General features: G+C 38.2%; 1 protein-coding gene across 1 annotated transcript in view; it reads right to left on the bottom strand.

Annotated features, from left to right (window-relative positions):
• The window catches only part of STPG2 (sperm tail PG-rich repeat containing 2), a 110960-nt gene that overhangs the window by 6600 nt on the left and 79123 nt on the right, over positions 1-25237 (bottom strand). Inside the window, exons 7-9 of the mRNA XM_070433321.1 lie at positions 11949-12056; positions 8661-8820; positions 5227-5387 (exon numbers count right to left, since the gene is read on the bottom strand). Coding sequence (XP_070289422.1) covers positions 5227-5387; positions 8661-8820; positions 11949-12056 — 429 coding nt within the window. The remainder of the gene's footprint in view (positions 1-5226; positions 5388-8660; positions 8821-11948; positions 12057-25237) is intronic.

Genomic DNA, 25237 nt, shown 5'->3' with positions numbered 1-25237 from the left:
ATACTGAAAACCTACTATGTTCCTCTCAAGATGCCAAACCATAAGGAGCAACAATGAAGACAGAATACCTACCTTTAATAAATAAATAACCAGCCCAGCAGCATGGCTCAGTGTTTAGCGCCCATGTACCAAAGGTTCACAGGTACCATTCCCAGTCAAGGGCACATACCTTGGTTGCAGGTTCCCCAGTAGGGGTGCAGGGGGGAGTCACCTAATCAATGTGTCTCTTACACATTGATGTTTCTCTCTCTCTCTTCCCTTCCTCCCTTCTTTCCACTCTCTCTAGAAGTCAATGAAAAAAATATCCTTGGGTGAGGATTAAAAAATAAAAAATTAAGAAAAGGAAATAGCCGGCTGGCTTGGCTCAGTGGTTGAGCACTGACCTATGCACCAGCAGGTCAACCTTTGATACCCCATCAGGGCACATGCCCAGGCTGCATAAATAAGAAGAATTAATCCTTATTTCCACTAGGAATATTTCCAGCACTGTAAGTGGTCTCAATGGGCTTAGATTAGTCCGGCCAGTGTGGTTCAATAGTTGAACATCGACCTAGGAACCAGGAGGTCACCGTTCGATTCCTGGTCAAGGCACATGCCTGGGTTGCAGGCTCAATCCCCAGTGTGGGGCATGCAGGAGGCAGCCAATCAATGATTCTCTCTCATCATTGATGTTTCTCTCTCTTTCTCTCTCTCTCTCCCTTCCTCGCTGAAATCAATAAAAATTTATAAAAAAAAAGAAAAGGAAATAAATAATCAGTAAAAACCAACCTAATAGCAATGTTGTTAATAAATATGTGAGAAAGTGGTCTAAAGTGAAATTAAGATTTTAAAAAGGCATTTTTGAGTAATGATATTCATAAAAGGCTTTTTAAAGATTGAGAAAAATTACTGAGCTCTATTTTATGCCCATCATTTTTTTAAAATATGTTTTTATTGATTTCAGAGAGAGAAAGGGAGAGGGAGAGAGAGATAGAAACATCAATGATGAGAGAGAACCATTAATCGGCTGCCTCCTGCATGCCCCACATTGAAGATCGAGCCCACAACCCATGCACATGCCCTGACCAGGAGTCGAACCGTGAACTCCTGTCTCATAGGTCGACACTCAATCACTGAACCATGCTGGCTGGGCCCCATCTTTTTTATCAGAAGTAACTTTCCTGCTCAAAAAAATAAATTCATATTTTGGTTCATAAAAATAGATTTCAAAACACCTGAAAATAATTGTCAGATATAATCAGCCTGTTTCAAATAAAGGAAAATCTGAAGCTGCTCATGAGTTCTACCTCATGATACTGAGATAGCTAGCAGCTAAAATAATATGCCTGTTAAGGATATTTCAATGCATTAAGGAGAATTCTGTAGATATCATAAAGTGATGATGGGTCATTCCTTCACATACACACATAAAAAGTGATCATATGCTCATTCATTAAAAACTTACATTTTTAATTAATTGAAATAATTGAGTTTATTCTATTTTTACAATGTAAGTAAGCTTGAAATCAATAATTAGAAAAAAGCCAATTGCATGGAAATTAAACAGTACTCTTCTAAGCATAATGAATGTCTAAATTTCTGAAAGCCCCAATTCTTTTATTTATCCTATCTAATAAAAGACAAAAAGGGTAATTAACCATACCTCCACTACGCTTCCCATTGGCTAATCAGGGCGATATGCAGATTAACTGCCAACAAAGATGGCGGCCGGCAGCCACACAGCTGAAGTGAGCAGGAGGTTTGCTTGCTCCAGTGATGGAGGAAGCCAAGGTTCCCCACCTGTTGCGGCCCGGCTCTGAGCTCCGAAAGCAACAAAGTTTCAATTATAGAAGCTAAACAAACCCCAGATACCTGCTTTCAGCCAGCCCCGGTCTCAGAGCTGGAGCGAGCAGGACGGCAACAAAGTTTCAATTATAGAACCCAAACAAACCCCAGATACCTGCTTTCAGCCAGCTCCGGCCACAGAGCTGGGAGCGCCAGTGAAGGCAACAGAGTTTCAATTATAGAAGGTAGATAAATCCCAGAATAAAAAAAAAAAGAAAAAAAGGAGAGGCTGGGAGCTTCAGTCGCAGGCCAGCCTGAAAACAGCCATCAGCCCCTCACACAGGCTGGCCAGGCACCCCAGTGGGACCCCCACCCTGATCTGGGACACCCTTCAGGGCAAACCAGCTGGCCCCCACCCATGCACCAGGCCTCTATCCTATATAGTAAAAGGGCAATATGCAAACTGACCCTAACAGCAGAAAGACTGGGAATGACTGGTCACTATGACACACACTGACCACCAGGGGGCAGACGTTCAATGCAGGAGCTGCCCTCTGGTGGCCAGTGTGCTCCCACATGGGGGACTCTGCTCAGCCACAAGCCAGGCTGATGGCTGCCAGTACAGCGGTGGTGGTGGGAGCCTCTCCTGCCTCCTCAGCAGTGCTAAGGATGTCCGACTGCAGCTTACGTCTGCTCCCCGCTGGCAAGTGGATATCCCCCAAGGGCTGCTGGGCTGCCAGAGGGATGTCTGATTGCCAGCTTAGGCCCAATCCCCCGGGGAGCAGGCCTAAACGAACAGGTGGTCATCCCCCAAGAGGTCCCAGACTGCGAGAGGGCACAGGCCGGGCTGAGTGATTCCGCCCCCCCACCCGAGTGCACAAATTTTTGTGCATCAGGCCTCCAGTTATAAATAAATTTTTATTGACTTCAGAAAGGAAGAGAGAGAGAGATAGAAACATCAATGATGAGAGAGAATCACTGATAGTCTGCCTCCTGCACTCCAACACTGGGGATCCAGCCTGCAAGCAGGCTTGTGCCCTGACCGGGAATTAAACCATGACCTAGTTCATAGGTCAACGCTCAACTACTGAGCCATGCCGGCCAGGCTATGTGTATACTATTTTAATATACCCTCTTCTCCTCATTTTTACTTTTGAAAAGTTTTATAATACATTAATAATGTATAATTTAGTATTCAGGTAAAATTTAAAACTAAATAAATAATTTATAACACTATTTAAATAACAAAATATTTCAATGGACTATGACTAAAATTTCCCAGAGATGAAGACAATCATTGTTGGAAACTTGTGTCCCCTCATTTTTCAGAACAAAAAAAACTTTTGTTATATAAGGGACAGATTTACAGTATTAGGCAGAATTATGGATTTGTTTGGAATATTATGTCAAAGTTCAACTATAAATTTAAAGATGCATATATGTGCTAAGTAATCAAAGGGGTGACATGTACTAGATTTTAAGCTATTGTCCCAACTCCAATCCTGGGAATCTGAAATCTGTATTTGTGCTTTGACAGGTGGCTCTCTGTTGGGCTCAGAAAATGAGAGGTGCTCAAGGGTTTGTGCAAGGCTGGTGGGAAAAGGGATTTCTTCCTTGGATTGCTTCTTCACAGGAGAAGCAGCAGTTCCTTACTATAGTGGCAATTTTTCCTAAATGCTTCTGCTTTAGTTTTTTTTATAGAGGGTACTCTGTACCTCCTCAAATTTACAACATGAGACTTCTTTCCATTATCTCACCTCTTTATATTTCTTCTCACATCTCTGGCCTTCTTTCTTTCTCCTCTTTTTCTTTTTCTCTATTTTTCTACCAATGTCATTTTAACTTATATGAACTTGTTAGAGTTGCCATATTTGTTCCCTGTGTACTGATAATCCTATATAATTAAGAGGTGATATGTAAATTGACCATCACACCCTCGCACAAGATGTCCGCCCCCATGTGGTCACAAGATGGCTGGCAGTGGAGGGCAGTTAGGGGTGACCAGGCTGGCAGGGGAGGGCAGTTGGGGGCAACCAGGCCGGCAGGGGAGAGCATTTGGGGGCAATTGGGCCAGCAGGGGAGCAGTTAGGTGTCGATCAGGCTGGCAGGGGAGTGGTTAGGGGGTGATCAGGCTGGCAGGCAGAAGTGGGTAGGGGCAATCAGGCCGGCAGGCAAGCAGTTGGAAGCCAGCAGTCCTAGATTGTGAAAGGGATGTCCGCAGTCAGACTTCTCCCAAGGGGTCCCAAATTGGAGAGGGTGCAGGCTGGGCTGAGGGACATCCCCTCCCCCACCCAGGGCACGAATTTCATGCACTAGGCCTCTAGTACTAATATAATGTTATTTAATAACTAATTTTAAATTTATGTGATGGAAAAATGTCTTTCTTCCTACATATGTAATTGACAATGGAACTATTGTTTATCCTTTAAAACATGCCAACAGGACCATTTGTTTATACTTTTGTAAAATAATGATGACCAGATACTCAAAAGTTTAACATTCTGAATTGTTCAAAATACGTGTGTTAACCGTATCAGTGAGATCAGACTTCTGTAAATGAATCTAGTATGGCACCCTGCATCAAGTGGAGGTAATCTTGAAAAGATATATGAATTCTTAAACATTTAAATATACTGAAACAAGGTTTACTCCTTATGAATATGTGCATCTGAGTAAGATAATTAGACATTTGAAGTCAATTTCTAAATGTCATGTTTCATTAGTCATAAATTTATTACAAAGGGGTTTTAATGGTATTAATGCCACCATTATACCACATGCAGGGTGCATATGCAGTCATGTTGGCATCAAACACTTAAGTAATGGCATTAAGATTTTGATTAATCATCTTCATATCACTTTCAACATTATTTTCTCTCTTTTAATCCCCACATAAGATACAAAACAATGACTGGTTGATATAAAATGTAAGAATCAGGTGGAACAATCTCAAAATAAAGATAAGCATTTAAAGAAATACATATAAGATTCTCAAAGAGATACAGAATAAGATCAATTGTTTTATAAAATTATAAACATAGCTGTGAACCAAATTAACAAGTATTCTTTTTCACCCAAAGATATTTTTCCATTGATTTTTAGAGAGAATGGAAGAGAGGGGGAGAGACAGAGAGAGAGAAAAATTGATCAATGTGAGAGAGACACATTGATTGGCTGCCTTCCACACATGCAACTGGGGATGGAGCCTGCAATCAAGGTATGTGCCCTTGACCAAAATCGAACCCAGGACCCTTCAGTCCTTAGGTCTATGCTTTATCTACTGAGCCAAACTGGTTAGGGAAGATTAACTATTATTCTTATATCATAACTCACCATATAATAATTTCAATAATAATCATATGGTTTATAATGATGACTCATTTATACCACATGTAATTTTTAACCCTAAATTATTGGTATTAATTAGATATAAGAAGAGTTATTTTAGCATTTACATGTTACCTGATAAGCAGCAGGCCCAGGAGTACTAAAAGCTTCTTTCTGATCCCAGAAGAATGTCCGAGGAGCAGAAGACCCAAATGCACTTTTGCTTTGTTTCTTTAAGCACGTTTTGCTAGAGTTGTCAATGACAGTATCGTTTAGGATATTATAAGACCCAGGACCTAAGATTATGAAAAATATAATATATAAGAATAAACATGCTTTTAATTTTTAGAAAAAATCCTCATATATTGCTAGCAGAATGCAAAATGGTATGCCACTTTGCAAAACAATTTGCCAGATTCTTAGGAAGTTAAATATATACATACCATATGACCCAGAAATTCTACTCCTAGGTACATTCTCAATAGAAATAAAATCTACCCAAATGTCCATCAGCTGGTGAATAAATAAACAAAATGTGCTATACCCAAACAATGGAAAACTACTCAGCAATAACAAGGAGAGATAAATGCATCAACACAATGATTATTATATCTAATAAATGAGCCTCAAAAAAATCATACTGAGTGAAAGAAGACAGATGTAAATCCTGAATTTTGGATGATTCTATTTATATAAAATTTCAAAAAATGCAACATCATAATGACAAAAACGGTTGCCTGGGGCCAGAGTGGGAATGGAGATTAACTGCAAAGGGGCATGAGAGAACTTTTTAAGAATTATGGAAATGTTTCAAACCTTGATTGCAGTAATGGTTACTTGACTATATACATTTACCAAAACTCATCAAACTGTACACTTAAAGTGAGTTATTTTTATTATGTAAATTGTAAATCAATCAAAGAAGGAAGAAAGAAGTTCTTGATGGCAAAAAGTATTGAAAAGTTGATGTAGCAACATTAAAATCAATTCAAAAAAAAATTACCTATCATCCAATCTTCCTATCACAGCAGTTATTTTAATGTCTTGCCTTTTAGCTGTTAGTGCATATTTATAACCAGGAATATTTTCTACAGTGGCAATCTGAAAGAATAAAATTTCTCTTTTTTTTTCATTCAAATAATACAAACAACTTTCATGCCACTGAAAAAGTTTTTATCAAAACATTCAAATATTTGAAACAAATACAGCTGACCCAATGCAGGGTTAAGGGCACCGACACCCACGCAGATGAAAATCTGTGTATAAGTTGGCCTTCCACATACATGTATTCTCAACCACAGATCAAAAATACTTATTTGTAGCCTAGCTGGTGTGGGTCAGTGGTTGAGCGTCAACCTATGAACCAGGAAGTCACGGTTCGATTCCTGGTCAGGGTACATGCTCAGGTTGCAGACTTGATCCCCAGTGTGGAGCGTGCAGGAAGCAGCCAAGCAATGGTTCTCTCTCATCATTGATGTTTCTATCTTTCTCTCCCTATCGCTTCCTCTCTGGAATCAATAAAAAATGTATTTTTTAAAAATACTTGTATATGTTTTATAATTCAGTATTTTTAAATCAGTTCCAGTGAGCAGCAATATGCATAAAATACAATATGATACACTTGAAAGAAGAGTTGACTTTGTTATACTCATATTACTATAAAATTGGCTCTGCAATTAAATAGGTATGAAACCACTTAACCTCTTTTGTTTTTCTGGGCTTCAAGTTCTTGTTTGAAGATAATAGGAATTGACTAGATCAGTGCTATTCAAAATGTGGTCTGTGGACTGCTGCCTGTCTAAGAGCAATCTGCAATAAAAGGAGCTTACAACTAATTATAAATTGAATATTTTATTAAGCATTTTGTAAATATTCTTTTTCCATGGGAAGACTGTTGACTTACATTCTGGTACATCTCCTTTCTCACTGTAGGCAGAAAACAGTTGACAAATGAGCACTTTGAGTAGCACATGGCTTGATAGTACTTGAGATTCCTTCTGGATTAAATGTGAGCAAATCATTCTATATGGTCAAATCCTCTGCTATTATACTTCTGTTATATGTAATGTTTTTCTCAAGGAAGCTGCCCATAAACTCTTCCCAATTTTTTAAATATTCCAATTCTAAAGTCTAGTCCCCAAAAGCCTACCAAAATTTGTTGTGCCAACTCTCAGAAAATCTAAATGCTAATATGTTTCATTCCTGCCATCTTCCAAATTTCTCCACTGGTAATGTTCAGAAAAAAGGCAAATATGTGCAGGAAGCAGGCTAAGAAAGCTCCAGCTGCAAACATAACCTATTTCTTATAGAAAGGAAGGATGATTTAAAGGATGAAACCAAGAAGTAGAACAAAAGACGATGGAAAATAATTTCAAGAGCCCAACTGGGACCTAATCAAGGAAATGGCAACATACACCTGGTTAGATTTCTAATTGCTATAAGCCTGTGACTGCTCTGGACCTACAATTTTCTGTCCTTTTTGATTAGGAGTGTCAATTATGATTATTCTATCTCTCTCCCACCACTATGTGTTGAATGAGAGGGACTCCTAACTTGCACCTTTAGTTCACAGCTCTTCTGACAGAGAGGAGTCCAAGAAGCTTATCTGAAATACCATACCCAGGAATCCTCACTTGCACCATATCTGACTCAAATAACAAGATCCTGGATTTCAAGATTATACCATAATTCATGAGACTCTGGTGGCCTTGAGAATGCATGTGGGAAAAATATAAATATTTTATGGTCACAGGGTAGTCTGAAATAGGTTAAAGATGGCCACAAATTCTTTGCTAACTCTGTCATTGAGAGATGAAGCTTCATACCCTTCTGTTCAATATGTACTGCCCTGAGTGACTTGGTTGATTAACAAAATGTGACAGAAGTAGTGTCCTGGGGTTTCTGAGGGTAGGTCATAGAAGGCCTTGCAGCATCCTGCAAGGTCAGTGGTGCCCTGAACTACCATGTTAAAAGACCAACTACTTGGGGCAGCAGGGCTGGAGCTATGCACCCACCCTGAATGAGCACCGTCTGAGTTCTTCTGTCCAGCTATCCCACAGGACATTGAGATATAATAGAACAGTCTTTTTATTTTAAGCCACTAAGTTTGCTATGCAGCAACAGATAAGTGTATGTTCACCATTATATGTTATTTTGGTGCTATAATCTTAGCTCTGTATACTGGAATACCCACAAAAAATACTAGAATATGTGACTGGACATCCCCAAAATAGAATTTTAACAAAACTGAGTAATCTAAGTTATATTACTGACAGTGACCACATAGCTGATGTAATATATATCCACCAAGAGAAAACTAGGAAATTCACCGAATAAAGGAAAACAACAGAAAATTACAAATAAGATATGTGACATGTTGAACTGAAAAATTGTTATTTTTATCTATCTGTTCTTAGTGTATATTTAATGTTTTAAAAAGCATTGTAGATTTAAAATGATAACACCGGCCATAGAACAACAAAAAAGACTACTTTCTGGTGTACCCATCTTGTTAAGAATATTAAGTTACATAAAGCTAATCAATAGTAATACATGGACTAATTGCTAACCTGGTATTTCCTCTGTCTTGGAGTCCTGTGGAAATCGAGTAGCATTTTGACCAAATCGGGTATTTTTCGATTTTGGTGTTTTTTTCAAGGGCTTGAAAGCAGTTCGAGATTCATTATATGTGCCAGGAGCTGGGGTGGTTGATTTCATGGGTACAAATCTCTAGTGAAGAATGGGAAAACATGCCAGTGAGAAACTACAGTACCTTTTGATACTTCATGAGTTAAAAGCTTCCTTCTCAGTAATATAATATCTAGAGCTTAATTTGTTTCCTAATGGAGTGAAGAAAATGTAGATGAATTAAGATCTGGTACCTATCAAACATAAAATATATGGCTTTTAGTAAAGTCATCTATATATTAATATAACGATGCATTATGTACTTTACTATGCCAGATAGACTTTTTAAAGGAAATCATCTCAATATGAGATTCTAGAATACAGGGTTTGGCCCAGATTCATCTATTAACATAGCATTCCATTTGCTATTTTTTTGTTTACCCACTATCTCTGTAATGTTATAGAATAGTAAGAAGCTAGGAAAAATCCAGGACAGGCAGAATAGGGAAACTAAGACAGATAGTAAAACAGCAGTTTACAGTTACCTAGTAAATCCTATCTTCCCTAAACCAAGGACACGTAAGAGTAAATGGTTTGCACTTCTCCCTAGTTGGAGGGTGAATAGTTTAAATCACCATATTCAGAGAGACATAACAGAAATCTAATTAGTGCCATTTGCCAGCCAAGAACAAACAAATTAAGAGACTAACCTCAGTTTGGTACATCAGCATAATACTGATTAATATTCTGTTGAATCTCTCCTAAGACCACCCCTAAATGCCCAGCCTTTAAAACCCTTGAAAACGAATGTCCCAGGGTACTTTTCCTCCAGAGAGTATACCAGTGCCATTCTCACTTCCTCTTCTTCCCCCATAGGCACATACCCGCTGACCACTAAGGCAGCGGTTCTCAACCTGTGGGTCGCGACCCCTTTGGCGGTCAAACGACCCTTTCACAGGGGTCGCCTAAGACCATCCTGCATATCAGATATTTACATTATGATTCATAACAGTAGCAACAGTACAGTTATGAAGTAGCAACAAAAATAATTTTATGGTTGGGTCACAACATGAGGAACTGTATTTAAAGGGCCAGAAGGTTGAGAACCACTGCACTAAGGGATCCCATTAGACTTGCAACCAGAGGAGCAATGAGCAGCAGCAGCTCTTCCCGGGCTAACCCCCTAAATCTGTCTCCAAGGACCCCTTTTCCATGACTTCCCAGTGAGCCAAAGAAGCCCAGCCTAGGCTCTCCTGTTGCTTCTTCTATGCGCTTCCTTGTTTCACTGTCCTAAGTATATTTTTGCTGCAGTCAATAAATTCTTGTTTTTCTACACTTTGTCTCTTGATTGAAATCTTTCCTTCACAGAGACAAGAACACAAGTCTCATTATCTGGCCAGTAACATCTCTGTTTCTATCTCCTTCTCTATGTTTGTTTGTCCATTTCTTCCCTCTCTGTCTCTCTCACATACAAACACACACATGCATATATATAGAACCATTTGATGAAAAGTTATATGCCCATTTCATGCTAGCCAAGACTGATGTCAAATACTGTGGTTACCTGGATATTCTTTCTTTTTTTTCCCTTCAATGTGGTTAAGAGTATACATTTGAAATACAATGAGCCTGGCCGGTGTGGCTCAGCAGCTGATCATCGACCCATGAACCAGAAGGTCAGGGTTGGATTCCTGGTCAGGGCACATGCCCAGATTGTGGGCTTGATCCCCAGTATGGGGCATGCAGGAGGCAACCGATCAATGATTCTCTCTCATCATTGATGTTTCTATTTCCCTCTCCCTATTTCTCTGAAATTAATAAAAAATACATTTTTTTAAAAAAAATCAAAGGTACATACATGCATAATGTCCTATTCCCACACATTCATTTTGTGTAGTTACCTTAAGTACCATCAAGTTGCTTAAGGTAGAAACCTGGTATTTATCCTTGATTCTTCCTAAGTCCCTCACCACAGCATCTAACCCATTAAAGTATAGATTCAGAGACACAAAAGCATGGAACAGACTGTTGAATCTCAGAGGAAAGACAGGGGTGGGTGGGTAGAGAAAAGCCAAAGAACTTGTATGCATAACCCATGGACAAAGACAATAGGGTGGTGAAGGCCGAGGATGAGGGGGTAGGAGTGGGCTAAAAGGAGTCAATGGAGGAGTGGCAAGGGGAACATATGTAATAACTTCAACAATAAAGATTTTCTTTAAATAAAATAAAATAAAGTGTTAATTATATCTCCAAAATATACCCGCAATCTCTCTACCTGTCTATAATGAGGTGCCTCTTAAGTACAACGAAACCAAAGCAGTCACCTATAGTCATCTGAAGGTTAATAATGTTCCCAAGTTAAATAAGATAATCAGCTGTACGTAATATAACTGGTTAAATACTGCAACTACATTGATCTACAGCAGTGGTTCTCAACCTTGGCTGCACATTAGAATCACCTGGGAATCTTTTTAAAATCCTGATTTCTGGGCCTCATCCTCCAGAAATTCTGTTTCTTTGTTACTAATGTTGTGGCCTCACCCCATAACAAAGAAACAGAATTTCCGGAGGATGAGGCCCAGAAATCAGGATTTTAAAAAGATTCCCAGGTGATTCTAATGTGCAGCCAAGGTTGGGAACCACTAAGTGGCTTCTGCATTATAAAGATCTGCTAGTATTGTAATGTTCTTGCCTTAGAAATATCTTAATACTTTCAAGTCTCTTAGTTATACCTTGCAGAATGTGAGCTGACTACTGTGAAATAGACTCCAGCATCATTAACAAAGGCCCCAGTGGCAGTTGTTGATATGACCTATAGCCTGGCCCCACGGAGAGCCTTCAGAACCTTCTCTGAAAGAAATGCATATCCTCACAGATTACACGTTAACACTGCCTGCCTTCATTGACAAAGTATATTTAAAAACTCAGACTAAAAACTCTTATAAGCCAAACTAAACGATCACATATGCAGATTTGCATTATAGAAAATGTTTAATAGATAGTTTCAATTCAAATATTCATCTTTGCATATTATTGCTAATGTCATCATCTTATTTCATTTCATTTTACCCACATCTTTTGGTAATATGATTTGCTCAGGCCATGTGTGTTTCCAATTTGCTTAAATATCACTTCCCTTTTTATAATCTCCCTGAACATCATTGGATTTGTTGCAGGCTTCACTTTATACCTATTATACTCTACTTATGAAAATGACTACAGACCATTACCTGGGATTGAGAAAGAAAAGCATGTGATGCATCATTTACATTTGGTGTCACACTTTCAGTCTTCTCAAATTGACTTTTAATGTCATATTTTCCAGGCCCTGGTACTCCCTAAATCATTACAAAAAGAAAAAAAAAAATACATGTTCTCATTAAGAAAGCATTTATAGCACCAGAGAACAGTTAGCTAAACATCTGAATCAAAGCTACAGGGTTTTTAAGCGAATGTCTATATGATATTACCATAGCACTTCATTAAAAGGAAAGCCAGAACAAACTTCTTAAGAGAAAAAAAAATAAAAAACACAGAAAGAAAGAAATTTTCCTTATCAAAGCTTCCCAGGAACCTAAAAACACACTACTTGAAACTTTACTGCCCTCTACTGATACAGCTCAGAAAAAAATATCTAGTTCTTCACACGATTAAACAATACAATGAATAAAGGGGCTTCCAAATTTCTTCCATTTAAATGTATACAAGCAGCTCTAAAAAAATATTTTACTGTATTTCAAATTTTTGTTAATCAATAGACTGCTTTGTATCAGCAAATAAACTTCAGAATATGTTTTAACTACAAATGTTAGAAGATGTAAGATATTAAGCTTTTTACTAAATATTTTACAATAGATAAAAACTTAATCAGTAAACACTGGGATTGAGTTTCTATTATCTTAGTAATACAGTTTAAATATATTTCAAAAAGTTCTATTTATTCATCATCAAATATTTTAATTACCTTAAAATAGTATCTTTCCTATTATAAAAAAGTTAGATTCAAATCCTTTATTTATGAATTAAATACTTAGCTTAGAAGTTGGATATATAATGAAATTCTATCAGCAAATCCTGTCACCTCTATCTATAATATGTCCAAATACAAGCACTTTCTGCACCTCCACAAATACCACTCTGATCCATGCACCATCTCTTACCTAGATTATCGTGAAATCTTCCTAACTGCCCACCCTGCTTCTACCCTTGTCCACTTTCAGAGTATTTTCAAAATAGCAGCTAGTGATCAATCCAGTTAAGACCCTGAGTCAGGTTGCACCACTCCCCTTATTAACCCATCCAATGATTTCCAATCTCACTTGGAGCAAAAACCAAGGTCCTTAGTATGATATGAATTTCATCTCTAGGCATACAATTGTCACTCTAACCTCATCTCCTACTACTCTCTCTACTCCATCACTCTGTTCTCAAGAATACCCAGCATGTATCTCCCTCAGGACCTGTGCGCTTGCCATTCTCTTTGCTGGAATGTTCTCTTGGATAACTCCAGGGCTCACTCCATTTCAATTGAGTCACTACTCAAAGTCTCAATGTGTTGAGAAGGTCTCAATGTGTTGTTTCCAGTCCAATCTAAAATGTCATTGCCTCCCCCAAACAATTCCTGTCCCCTCTCCTACCTGTTTTTTAACCTAACCATTTTTTTACTATTTAATATACAATTTTCTGCCATGTTGTGAGCTCGAAGGCAGTTATTTCTCTTTTTGTTTTTTTCATTGCAATATCTTTAGAATTTAGAGATATGTTCCTTTGGGAAATAATATGGATCCAAATAGGAGCATTAGCCATTCCTAATTATAGTAAAATGTCTTGAAGCGCACATTTTAAAGACAGTAAAAATTTGAAAAAAGTTCTTTAGGAGAAATTCTTATACAGAAGTACCTCTTTTTATAAATAGGTTAAATTCTAAAAATTCATGCAAAGGTCCATGTTATCATGTCTCAAACAAATCCATGCCATCATTTGGTGGCTGACAGAAAAGATGCATTTTGTCTATGGAATTCGAGATTTTTTTGTATCTATGAACATGTAGAAAGTGAAGTTTAGAAGAAAAGAAACTTCTGCATAATTTTGTATTTTATAAATTTATGAAATAACTATCAAATGTAGAAATATAGAGAGGAGCATAACTTCAAATATACAATGTTAACCTATTTTCTTGATTGTTACATATATGCTATCCAGTGATGGCAAACCTATGACACGCGTGTCAGAGGTGACATGCGAACTTAGTTTTTTGGTTGATTTTTCTTTGTTAAATGGCATTTACATATATAAAATAAATATCAAAAATATAAGTCTTTGTTTTACTATGGTTGCAAATATCAAAAATTTCTATATGTGACACGGCACCAGAGTTAAGTTAGGGTTTTTCAAAATGCTGACATGCCGAGCTCAAAAGGTTCGTCATCACTGTGCTATACCTATCTTCTCCCTATATAGGCAGGTATGGTAAAAATAACCAACTACTGACATGCTGGGATTACTTTCCTACTGTTTTCAACAGTTGTATAAGTGGTCAATACTAAGAGATTATAGTGGGGAAATTAAGTGTAAATGATGAGATAAGTGAATATAGTCTAGGGGAACTTTTTTTCATAAAAGCAAAAATGACACCCTGGTCAGTGTGGCTCAGTTGGTTGGGTGTCACACTGTGCACTGAAAGGTTGCCAGTTTAATTCCCTGTCAGAGGACATGCCTGGGTTTCGGGCTCCACCCCAAGTAGGAGGCATGCAGGAGGCAGCCAGTCAATGTTTCTATCTCTCCCTCTCCCTTCCTCTCTCGCTAAAATCAGTAAAACATATTTAAAAAATTTTTAAACTACTAAAATGCTTACTATGTACAAAGTAAGCACAGGCTCTGCTTTTGAGAAGCTCACACTAGATTAGTGGTTCTGCACAAGAGAATCATCTGGGGACCTTTTCAAAATAATAGTGTCTCACCCTGACCAGTTTGGCTCAGTGGATAGAACGTCAGCTTGTGGACTGGAGGGTCCTGTGTTCAATTCCAGTCAAGGTCACATACTTCAGTTGCAGCCTCAATCCCGGTCTTGTTTGGAAGGCAACCAATCTATGTGTCTCTCTCACATCAATGTTTCTCTTTGTCTTTCCCTCTCCCTTCCACTCTCTTTACAAATCAATGGAAAAAATATCCTCAGGTGAGGATTAACAAAAAAATAAAAAATAACTGTCTCATTTTATTTAATTTAAATGAAAGCCGATGGAAATTAGGTCCGGGCATTATTAAAAATTTTTAAAAGAAATGTTTTTTTTAAAGCTTCCTGGTTGTTTCTAATATGCAATCAGTATTGAGGCCTAAACCAGTTTAAAACTCACAGTGCTGGGCCTCATCCAAGTGCAATAACTTTTCACTGGCTGTATAACTTCCATTGTTCCCTAGAGTTTCAGGAAAGATTCTACTTAAGACCTATTGGCTTCATTATGCTGTGATGGAATCACAACTCACCTTGGTATTGGCCACTCCCCCGCCTCAATGTCAGTCTTTTCTCAATTTGGTTGACAATTTAGATGAATAGGAAAGATACCTAGAACTCTCTCCCCATTCTGTATATAAACTTGTATTTAAACTCTCCATTTTCTTCTTGTCTTACTTTTAAATGATGAAAAATTAAAAACACATACAGAAAAATAAAAATTAGTATAAAAATTCCCACATACCCATTACACAGGGTCAATATTCCTCCACTCATATCCAACCAAAGATGTAGGAGGCAAATCCAAAATATCATATAATTTCATCAATAAATACTTCAGAATGTATCTCCAAAAAATAATGATTATACCACAAAACCATTTTAATAACCACAAAACCATTTTTCTACCTTTAAAAAATCAATAATGGTTTGACTCTTTATTATTCAGAGTTTAAATTTTTATGACTGCCTCATAAACTGGTGTATATTAAACATAGCTATAATAATATAGAAATATAAAGATATAGAAATGTTATATATTTGTTTTAATCAAAGCCCTGTTAAAGTTCATTCTTACAAATGATTAAATGTTTTTAAGCCTCCTGTAATCTATAAGTTTCTTCTCCATCACTTCTTTCCTTTTAATTTATTTGGTGAGGAAGCTAAGTTTTTTGTCCAATTTTTTTAGAGTTTCCCAGACTTTTTTATTTTCCTGATTGACTATCTATGTGTCCATCCCCTCATACTTCCTATAAACTAGCAGTATAATATAAAGACTTGATCAGGTTCTAATTCACTTTTCTTTTGGGAAAGAGGGCAAGATTACCTCATAAATGATGCTGCTTACTTCTACCAGGAAGGCACATATAATAGCTAATTCTCATTTTGCAATGCTAGCAGTCATAGATGATTACTGAATATATCTAGTAACTCATTAGTAGTTCCAAAATGATGATATAATTCTAAACTTCTTTCTCATTTATTGGCTGAAACAGCATGTCCTTCATCAACTACTTCGTTAACCCTAAGGCTCAGTTTACTTAGGAAAAGCACAGGGTTTTTCCCACTCTCTTATTTACCAGTTTCAAAGTTGGACTCTTACACCTTACAACTTTAATCAATAAATTTTTTAAATTTAAATTTTAGAGACTTGAAATTTTATATATTTGAATTATCTCAACATTTTATAATATTACTCACTGATGCTGAAATTATCCCATTTTGGTCATTGAGTACCTGTTTGAATGAGCCTCTGAATCCTTTTGACATGACCTTTGTAGTCTTTTATATCTTTTCTGCTCTCTGGTATGACAAGATGCTTTAAGTGCACCATATACAATTCCTGCTCTAGACCTGGAATCAGCCATTTCTCTAAGGAACTATGATTCTTTTTAGTGGTGAGTGGTATTTAGAAACACCAATCTGAAGTCTAGAAATACCCTCCATGTTTGTTACATCACTTCTTTCCTCTTCTATATCAGTGTCCCCAAGTCCAGTGATTCTCTCATTTAATTTCTCCACCAACAGACCTCACATCTTGTCCTACAGTGGGGATGGGAAAGTGCCATTCTACAAGAGACTATGCTTCTCAGCCAGTTTATCACCAATCCTGATGTTTTTCAGTCCCACCTGCTACCTTCCAGAGTAATTGATATTCCTGGACTTTTCAAGGCACTATAATGTGAACTGGATTTCTTCTTGGCATCACCTTATTAAGGTAAAATTGATAAAGCTGATATGTAAATAGGGTGATGCCAACATCTTGATCTCAGATGTCTAACCACCACACTGGTTATTTCTGTCCTGGCCAGGTAGCTCAGTTGGTTAGAACATCGTCCCAATACACTAAGGCTGTGGATTCGGAAGGAAAAAAATGGAAATAGGATTGGAAGTGGGGATACCAGCTAAAGGAGGCTATTTTGGAAATCCAGGCATATAATGCTTTCTTGCTTTCTTTGACTAAAGAATAATTGTGGTGGTGATAATAATTATGACCACAAGAATAACAGTCATGAAGAACAGTCTACAAAGAAAGCCACCAAAAGTTCCTCCTAAGCTTTATAGGGCATAACATGTTCCCCATTTATACTTACAGAGCCTTGAGCCTCCATCCAAGTCCAACTGCCTGAGATGAAAGCAAGGCCCAAGCAGCTTCCAGTCATTACAGCCATTCCAACAAATCAGCTAAAGGTGCCACACATATGAATGAAAGTGTCTTGGACACTCTGGAATGCAGCCACATGAGTAACCCCAGCTGATATACCATGTGGATCAGAAAAACTACCCGAGTCTACTGAACCCAGAGAATCACTACAGTGAAGGTTAATTCCACTAGGTCTGGAATTGGTGTGAGCTGTTTTGCTCAAGTATATAGAAGGTGCTGATCCCTGATCAAGTTATGAAACTACCAATTAATAGTCTTGCTTTGCATTAGGGCTCACATGAGTTTCAGAGTGGTTTGTATCAGCTCATGCATATTGTTCACTGATAGCAATGAGGCTGATGATTTGTGCCTGGCCTCGGTTGGACTCCTACAGGGCTCCACTGCTGGTGCTGGTTATGTAATAGAATATTCCTAAGTGACCAGTAGGGGAAAAGAAATCCTGACAAGATTCCATTTTATATAGTTCCTGGTTCTGAAGCACAAAACATGTCCATGCATGCGTCAGTGGTTCCTAATTCCAATTAGAGCTCACCCCTGGAATCCTTGCAGCCTTTGATTGTAAAGAATATTCTCACTTTAATGCTGTTGCTTTTTGTATTCTTTTTCTGCAACTAAGCATTTTGGGCCCTGAGTCTTCTTTAGCAATCAACCCCCACCTTCCGCTATTAGTACAATCATGAAAAATAACAAATTATTGTTTTAGGGCACTGCATTTAGGGTGATAGGCTATGCAGCAAGAGGTGACAGAAAGACAGTTAACATTTACGAAGCACCTACCACCTGCCAGACACTATTTCAATTCACAGATAAGGAAACTGTGGTGCAAAGGAAGTAAATTATTTCCAAACGCAACATAGCCTGTAAGTGTTTGAGATATAGTATTGGCTGCCTGCACAATCCCAATTACCAACCTCCCCTTTGACAGCCATCTGCCAAATAGGGGTGGCCATGTAACACAGTCCTGGCTAATGAATATAAGCAACTGTCAAGCAAATAAAATAAAAGCCAGAGTAGAGTTAGGAAAGACTAGTTCATTTTTAAAATGTTAGTTTTGCAGTTTGTATAAAACATCAAGATGGAGATGCCTTGTACATAGTAATTCATGGAAGATTAAAGCTCAGAGGAGGGTTCAAGGTATAAACACACACTGGAAGTGATGTGTATTCGGAAATGATCAGTACATATAGGTGGTACCTGAAGCCATGAAATGAGGTGGTTTTTGGGGAAATTGCATAGAGAAAGAAGAGAAAACTAAGAATATTATGTGATACGTATGTGATTCTTAGTATACTGGTTTTAATACTGTATTCTTAGCACTAACTTTTTAATGGCTCATGAATTTATGAATCATTCTAATCTTTAGACTTTATTATAACAATTTGAGATTATTTACTATATTCATCAGCTAATATCTAGATTGAATATTATGGTACAACTGATAATTGTTCCTTTTTCCAGAGCTAATTCAAATGTATCTATTCTAATTCCTAAAAACAAATAATATTCAACATTCTTTTTCTATTATGTCATCTTATAATAAGAAACAAATTTATAAACAACTCAAAATGAAAGTTTTAACCTTCAAATATTTTCAGTATTCTTATACCAACCTAATTTTTGCTATATGGTTATTCTTGGCACTACAATCTTAATAAAAAATAGCTTTTGGTTTAAAATTAAATATATTTAATAAGTATATCCCAGATATAGTTAACTCTTTGAGTGACTCAATCATAATGATTGATTAGACAGAGCAATATATAACTCTGACTAGAGAGTGTAGAAAAAAACACGTGTCTATCATTTTCACAGCTACAATATAAATTTTAGTTTATTTAGAAAACATAATGCATTCTTTGTTTCTGATCTTTGGAAACAAACATGTTCTACATGATTTTTAAAAATCTAATTAAATTTAAGTAGAATTAAATCAAATAAACATGGTAAGGAAAACTTTTAAGTGAACAAAAGATATGTGAAAATAACTTTGTATTAACCAATGATAGCATCACAAGTGCCGCTGGGTCGCAGATACAGCACTTAGGTTATACACCATTAAAAAGAGAAAATTAAATAAGTGACAGAAAGCACTTAGTAGAACAAATGATAGGCAAGTTTAGTTTACCATATGCTCAATAACAGAAATAGAATACAAAAGTGGCATATCCTTGTAAATCTATGCAAGTATATCGGAAGAGACAGAATTCAAATGTAAGCTGCTAGGTTTGTGTATTGTTGCATTGGAGTAAAGGATTGGTTTATGCAGTTTCGACCATTCCAACATGAAAGTGAGTAAAGCTGATAAAAAGTTTTCTAGATTCCCTAATATATCTGTTGGAAAAACCCTATCTAATAAAATAGTAATATGCAAATTAACCCTCACTCCATCACAAAGATGGCGGCGGCCAAGGAGCTGGAGCGAGCAGGAGGCTTGAGTTGCCCCGGCGATGGAGGAAGCCAAGCTTCCCACCTGCCCTGCCGGCCCGGAGCTCTGCTCAAGGCTACAAAGTTTCAATTATAGAAGATAAATCCCAGATACCTGCTTCCAGCCTGCGTGGCCTCCACTCAAGGAGAGGCTGGGAACATGGGTTGCCAGAGGCAACCCAGGCTTCAAGCGGGACCAAGGCAACAAAGTTTCAATTATAGAAGTTAAATAAATCCCAGATACCTGCTTCCAGCCCAGCCATGGCCAGCCTGAAAACAGCCATCAGCCCCTCACCCAGGCTGGCCAGGCACCCCAGTTTGGACCCCCACTCTGAAGGGGCTGTGGCCAGCCTGAAAACAGTCCTCAGCCCCTCACCAGGCTGGCTACACTCCCATGGGCTGGGGGTCCCCACTGGGGGGCTTGACCAGCCTGCAAACAGCCATCAGTCCCTCACCCAGGCTGGCCAGGCACACCAGCAGGACCCCCCCCCCCCCCACACCCTGAAGGGGCTGTGGCCAGCCTGCAAACAGCCATCAACCCCTCACCCAGGATGGCCAGGCACCCCAGTGGGGACTCCAACCTTGAAGGGGGTGTGGCCAGCCTGAAAACGGTCCTCAGCCCCTCACCCAGGCTGGCCAGGCACCCCAGTTTGGACCCCCACTCTGAAGGGGCTGTGGCCAGCCTGAAAACAGTCCTCAGCCCCTCACCCAGGCTGGCCACACTCTCAAGGGGTGAGGGTCCCCACTGGGGGGCTTGACCAGCCTGCAAACCGTCCTCAGCCCCTCACCAGGCTGGCTACACTCCCATGGGCTGGGGGTCCCCACTGGGGGGCTTGACCAGCCTGCAAACAGCCATCAGCCCCTCACCCAGGCTGGCCAGGCACACCAGCAGGACCCCCCCACACCCTGAAGGGGCTGTGGCCAGCCTGCAAACAGCCATCAACCCCTCACCCAGGATGGCCAGGCACCCCAGTGGGGACTCCAACCTTGAAGGGGGTGTGGCCAGCCTGAAAACGGTCCTCAGCCCCTCACCCAGGCTGGCCAAGCACCCCAGCGGGACCCTCACCCTGATCCGGGACACCATTCAGGGCAAACCAGCTGACCCCCACCTGTGTACCAGGCCTCTATCCTATATAATAAAAGGGTAATATGCAAATTGACCCTAACAGCAGAACAACTGGGAATGACTGGTCACTATGACACACACTGACCACCAGGGGGCAGATGCTCAATGCAGGAGATGTCCCCTGGCAGTCAGTGCACTCCCACAGGGGGAGTTCTGCTCATCCACAAGCCAGGCTGATGGCTAGCAGCACAGCGGTGGTGGTGGGAGCCTTTTCTGCCTCCTCAGCAGTGCTAAGGATGTCTGACTGCAACTTAGGCATGCTACCTGCTGGCAAGTGGACGTCCCCCGAGGGCTCCTGGGCTGCCATAGGGATGTCTGACTGCCAGCTTAGGCCTGATTCTCCGGGGAGCGGGCCTAAGCCAGGAGGTGGACATCCCCCGAGGGGTCCCAGACTGTGAGAGGACACAGGCCGGGCCGGGCTGAGGGACCCCCCCCCCCCCCAAGTGCACAAATTTTTGTGCACTGGGCCTCTAGTTGTTCATAATAACCCTGGTTTTAGTAATTCAGCTGAGTCAAAAATTTAATATAGTAAACCTGAAGCTACACTTCCAAGTTTTGAGCTAGAGTATGAATTAAATGTGGTTATCCTGAAAAGTCTCACTAAATGATAAGAAAGTACATAAAAGTTTATGCTCAAATTTCCACCAAGTGGAATAATATACAAACAGTTGATATAATTTCCCTGTAATTACTGTATCCTATATGGTGGATTATCTAGTAGTCGTCAAGATTTATAATGCCTATTTTGGTAAATTAGTACTATATAAATGTTCAGAGTTCATTAACATTTATTACTGTGAAATGCAACATAAACTTCTGCATAGAGTTCCTAAATATAATTATATTCTTCCTGTTTTTGCAAACCCAAATTTTTCTTTTTAAAGGAAAAAGAAATAATAACGCTTAATAAATAATACACAATTGAACACATCCAAATGAAATAATGTAAAGGGTTAATAAATCTTAAATAAAACTAAAGGTCCCATATAAGATTAATTGAGATTACACTCATAAGGATGAAAAATTCAAATGTCTGCTGGGGTCAGGCAGGCAAATAAGTGTTTAATGGAAAATGTTGCGCTGAAGATCACTCATCCTCACCCCCAAGGGCAGCATTTAATCAGCCCCAACTGATTATTGTTATTAGGTTGGTGTTTTGTTTTGTTGTGGGGTATGTGTGTGTTTTTCATTTTTAAGAAAAGATGAATATCTGGATTTTTAAATGAAATCCTACAAATTACAAATGTTGGCAACTAATTCCATTTTTTATAACTATCAACTGGCCATAATCCACTTGCAGATTAAATTCAGCCCATTGGCCACGAGATTTCACACTCTGCTCTTGATCTAAATATATCTTAGTATAAACATAAACATATTAAGAATATACCTCCCTCTATAAATACATGCATATACCTCCATATCTTACAAAATCAAAGTCCAAAAGAGGTTTCATAAATGAGTTGAAGTTTTCTATGCCTCGTTGTAGTATCAAGATAAAATGATAATATTCATAATTATAGGTGATAAACAGAGATTGATCTTTACACACATTGATAGTTCTGAAACTAGGACTGTCTAGATCTGAAATAATCTGTGAAATGCTGTGTAAGAAATGGGACCAGTTACTTGTATTTACTTTAACTAGATTATTGTGCAATGTCCAGACTACTGAGTCACATCAAAGGCATCGCCCAACACTATGAAGAGACTGATTTTGTCTTCACAATTCTCATTGTTATAAGAAATAATCTATCTTCCTGTTACATTCACAAATTAGTTAACACAATGAATTAGAATTTTTTTATAGTCCTAATAAGTATATGGGGGAAGTATTGGCGGCCATCAGAAAATGAAGTGTGAAAGCAGGCTCAGTAGGACATATTTACAGACATCCCCTGAGCAGATAAGGTTGTGGATCAAGTAAACAAGTAATGAAAATACCAGATTAAGAAAGTTATCTGATGCCGAATACTAGAATGTCAATATGAATTTCATACAGATAAAAGGTCAAGAAGATGATAGGGAAACTCTGACTCCCCACATTAAGGATATTTGTGATTACCTAAGAGCACTGAAATAAACAAGGCATTTAATAATAAAAATAAAGGCTATTCCTTGTCTATAGCTTCAATAGTAGTGTTTCTTATATTGTGGCACCTACACACTCTTTAATGGGTAATCTGTGTGCATGAAGATCATCAATTATAAGTATATTTTAAATATGTTTCTTAGTTTTCATGATTAAAAATAATATTTTAAAATTATCAATAAACTACATTTTATTTTAAGGAGAAGGGTAATATCATTTTCAGTCTTCTACCAACGTAGCTTTATGAAACTCAATGGTGGATAGCTTAATTTGTAATTGAGGTTATATTGGCAATTGATTTCTCATGCTAGCTTCTACTAAATTAGAAATTTCAAATTCACAATCATAGATCATTATAAATGGCACCAAGTTCGGTGGCTGCCACATAAGTCCGGATATTCATATTAAACACAAATGGCCCAGAAATTGTGGAGAGATGGCTCACTGAAGACTACTTTCAGCACTAACAGATGACAAGTTCTATCTAACCTTTTATAAGCCAAAAGCTGGAAGACTGAATGTTTCAACTTGGAAGACAACAGAAAGTATATTTCTACTCTACTCTTGTTTTCAGGCCTGGAAATTATTTCTGCATGCTCTGTTGCAACATTTGGATGTGGTTATATATTAGCTAAAAAAGACATTGAGCTGGGAAAAAGTCCAAATATCTGTCTCAAACTATTTGCATTGCAGTTTGTCTTCTAAAATCCTGAGAAAATATCCTCAATGTTAAAAAACATAGTGTTTTGGCTTAGAAATAATGAGTTCAGACTACTCAAGATACTAAGATATGCCATTTGAAAAATAAACACATAAAATCATAATGGTCTTTACTGGTATTAAATTTATATTTTATTTCAATAGCTCGTATGAAAACTTACTTCAGTGTGATCAAGCAGTTGTATCCATTACTCATTTCTTCATTATCCATACTCTAAAAACACATATACGCTGACTGCAATTTAAGTGTATCCATACTTTTTACTTTCAATCTAAAATTAGGAAGCATACTGTTGATTATCAATTGTTTTCTCTGAACAAAGCAGAGAATGGGTTGCCACTTGGGTGGAATTTCTTTCATTTACTCTTCTATGCCATGAATATGATTGGTGCTATGCATTGCTGATCCCAATGCAAGTTTTCAAGTCTACATGTTCCATAAAATTAAAATCAAAGACACACTACTTCTCCTTTTGCTTGAGTTTCCAAAGATAACTATAACTAAATGTTGCCAAATTCTTCCCCACACATATATGCAGCACACTTAAGCGTGGGTCAAATGATATTATGCAAATCAGTGGTTTAACACAACTATAAACCAAAATATCTTACATGTTTGGACAGATATATTAATACATGTTTATAGGTGTTTTTTAAAGATATGCAACTGATATTATATGACATTTGATTGTACCATTTAATTAAGGAATTTCACTTTCCTTTCAGCATAATTACTGTCACTGACTTTTTAGCTCATTTTATAAGAATATCAGGTAGAAAGGCACTTGTCCACATATATCAACAAACCCAATGCTGCCTTGAAAAATAAAGGTTTAACGTCTCATAAAGCAAGAAGTCCAGCCCTGACCAGTTTGGCTCAGTGGCTAGAGCGTCGGCCTGTGGACTGAAGGGTCCCAGGTTCGATTCCAGTCAAGGGCATGTACCTTGGTTGTGGGCACATCCCCAGTAGGGGGTGTGCAGGAGGGAGCTGATCAATGTTTCTCTCTCATAGATGTTTCTAACTCTCTATCCCTCACCCTTCCTCTCTGTAAAAAATCAATCAAATATATTTTTTTAAAAGAAAGAAGTCCAGAAATAGGTTACAGAAGCATTGATTCAGTAGCTCAATAATATCAGTACCCAAATCTTTGAGATTCTCTTGAACATTGTTTCATTTTGCTACCCAATAGTCATAAAATGACTACTGCAAATTACTCCACCTACATTACATAAAGTGTAAGAGCAAAAAGAAAAGGCCTAAGAGTGAAGAGGCTGCCTTTATTATTAGGTCATTTTACAGCTGAGTTTTTAATTAAGAGTAGTCAGTTGGACTTCAACTGAATTTGAGGATTAATCAATATAGCAGGCAAGCAATTGATACAATTATTATTGGTGGAAGTGAGGTTCTTGGGGTGCCACTGGGATAAGAATTTCTGGAGGCCCCACAGGAGGATGAGATACTGTAGAAAGGTTTATTTCTGTGGAATTGCACCCCTGAGTTTCCAAGGTCCCACTTCCTTTTGCCCTGCCATAGAAGAAGTG

Source organism: Myotis yumanensis, unplaced genomic scaffold (assembly GCF_028538775.1).
Source record: "Myotis yumanensis isolate MYYU_CA2020_CCGP unplaced genomic scaffold, mMyoYum1.0.hap1 SCAF_1, whole genome shotgun sequence".
NCBI lineage: Eukaryota > Metazoa > Chordata > Mammalia > Chiroptera > Vespertilionidae > Myotis > Myotis yumanensis.
This window is presented reverse-complemented; position numbering and strand designations above follow the sequence as displayed.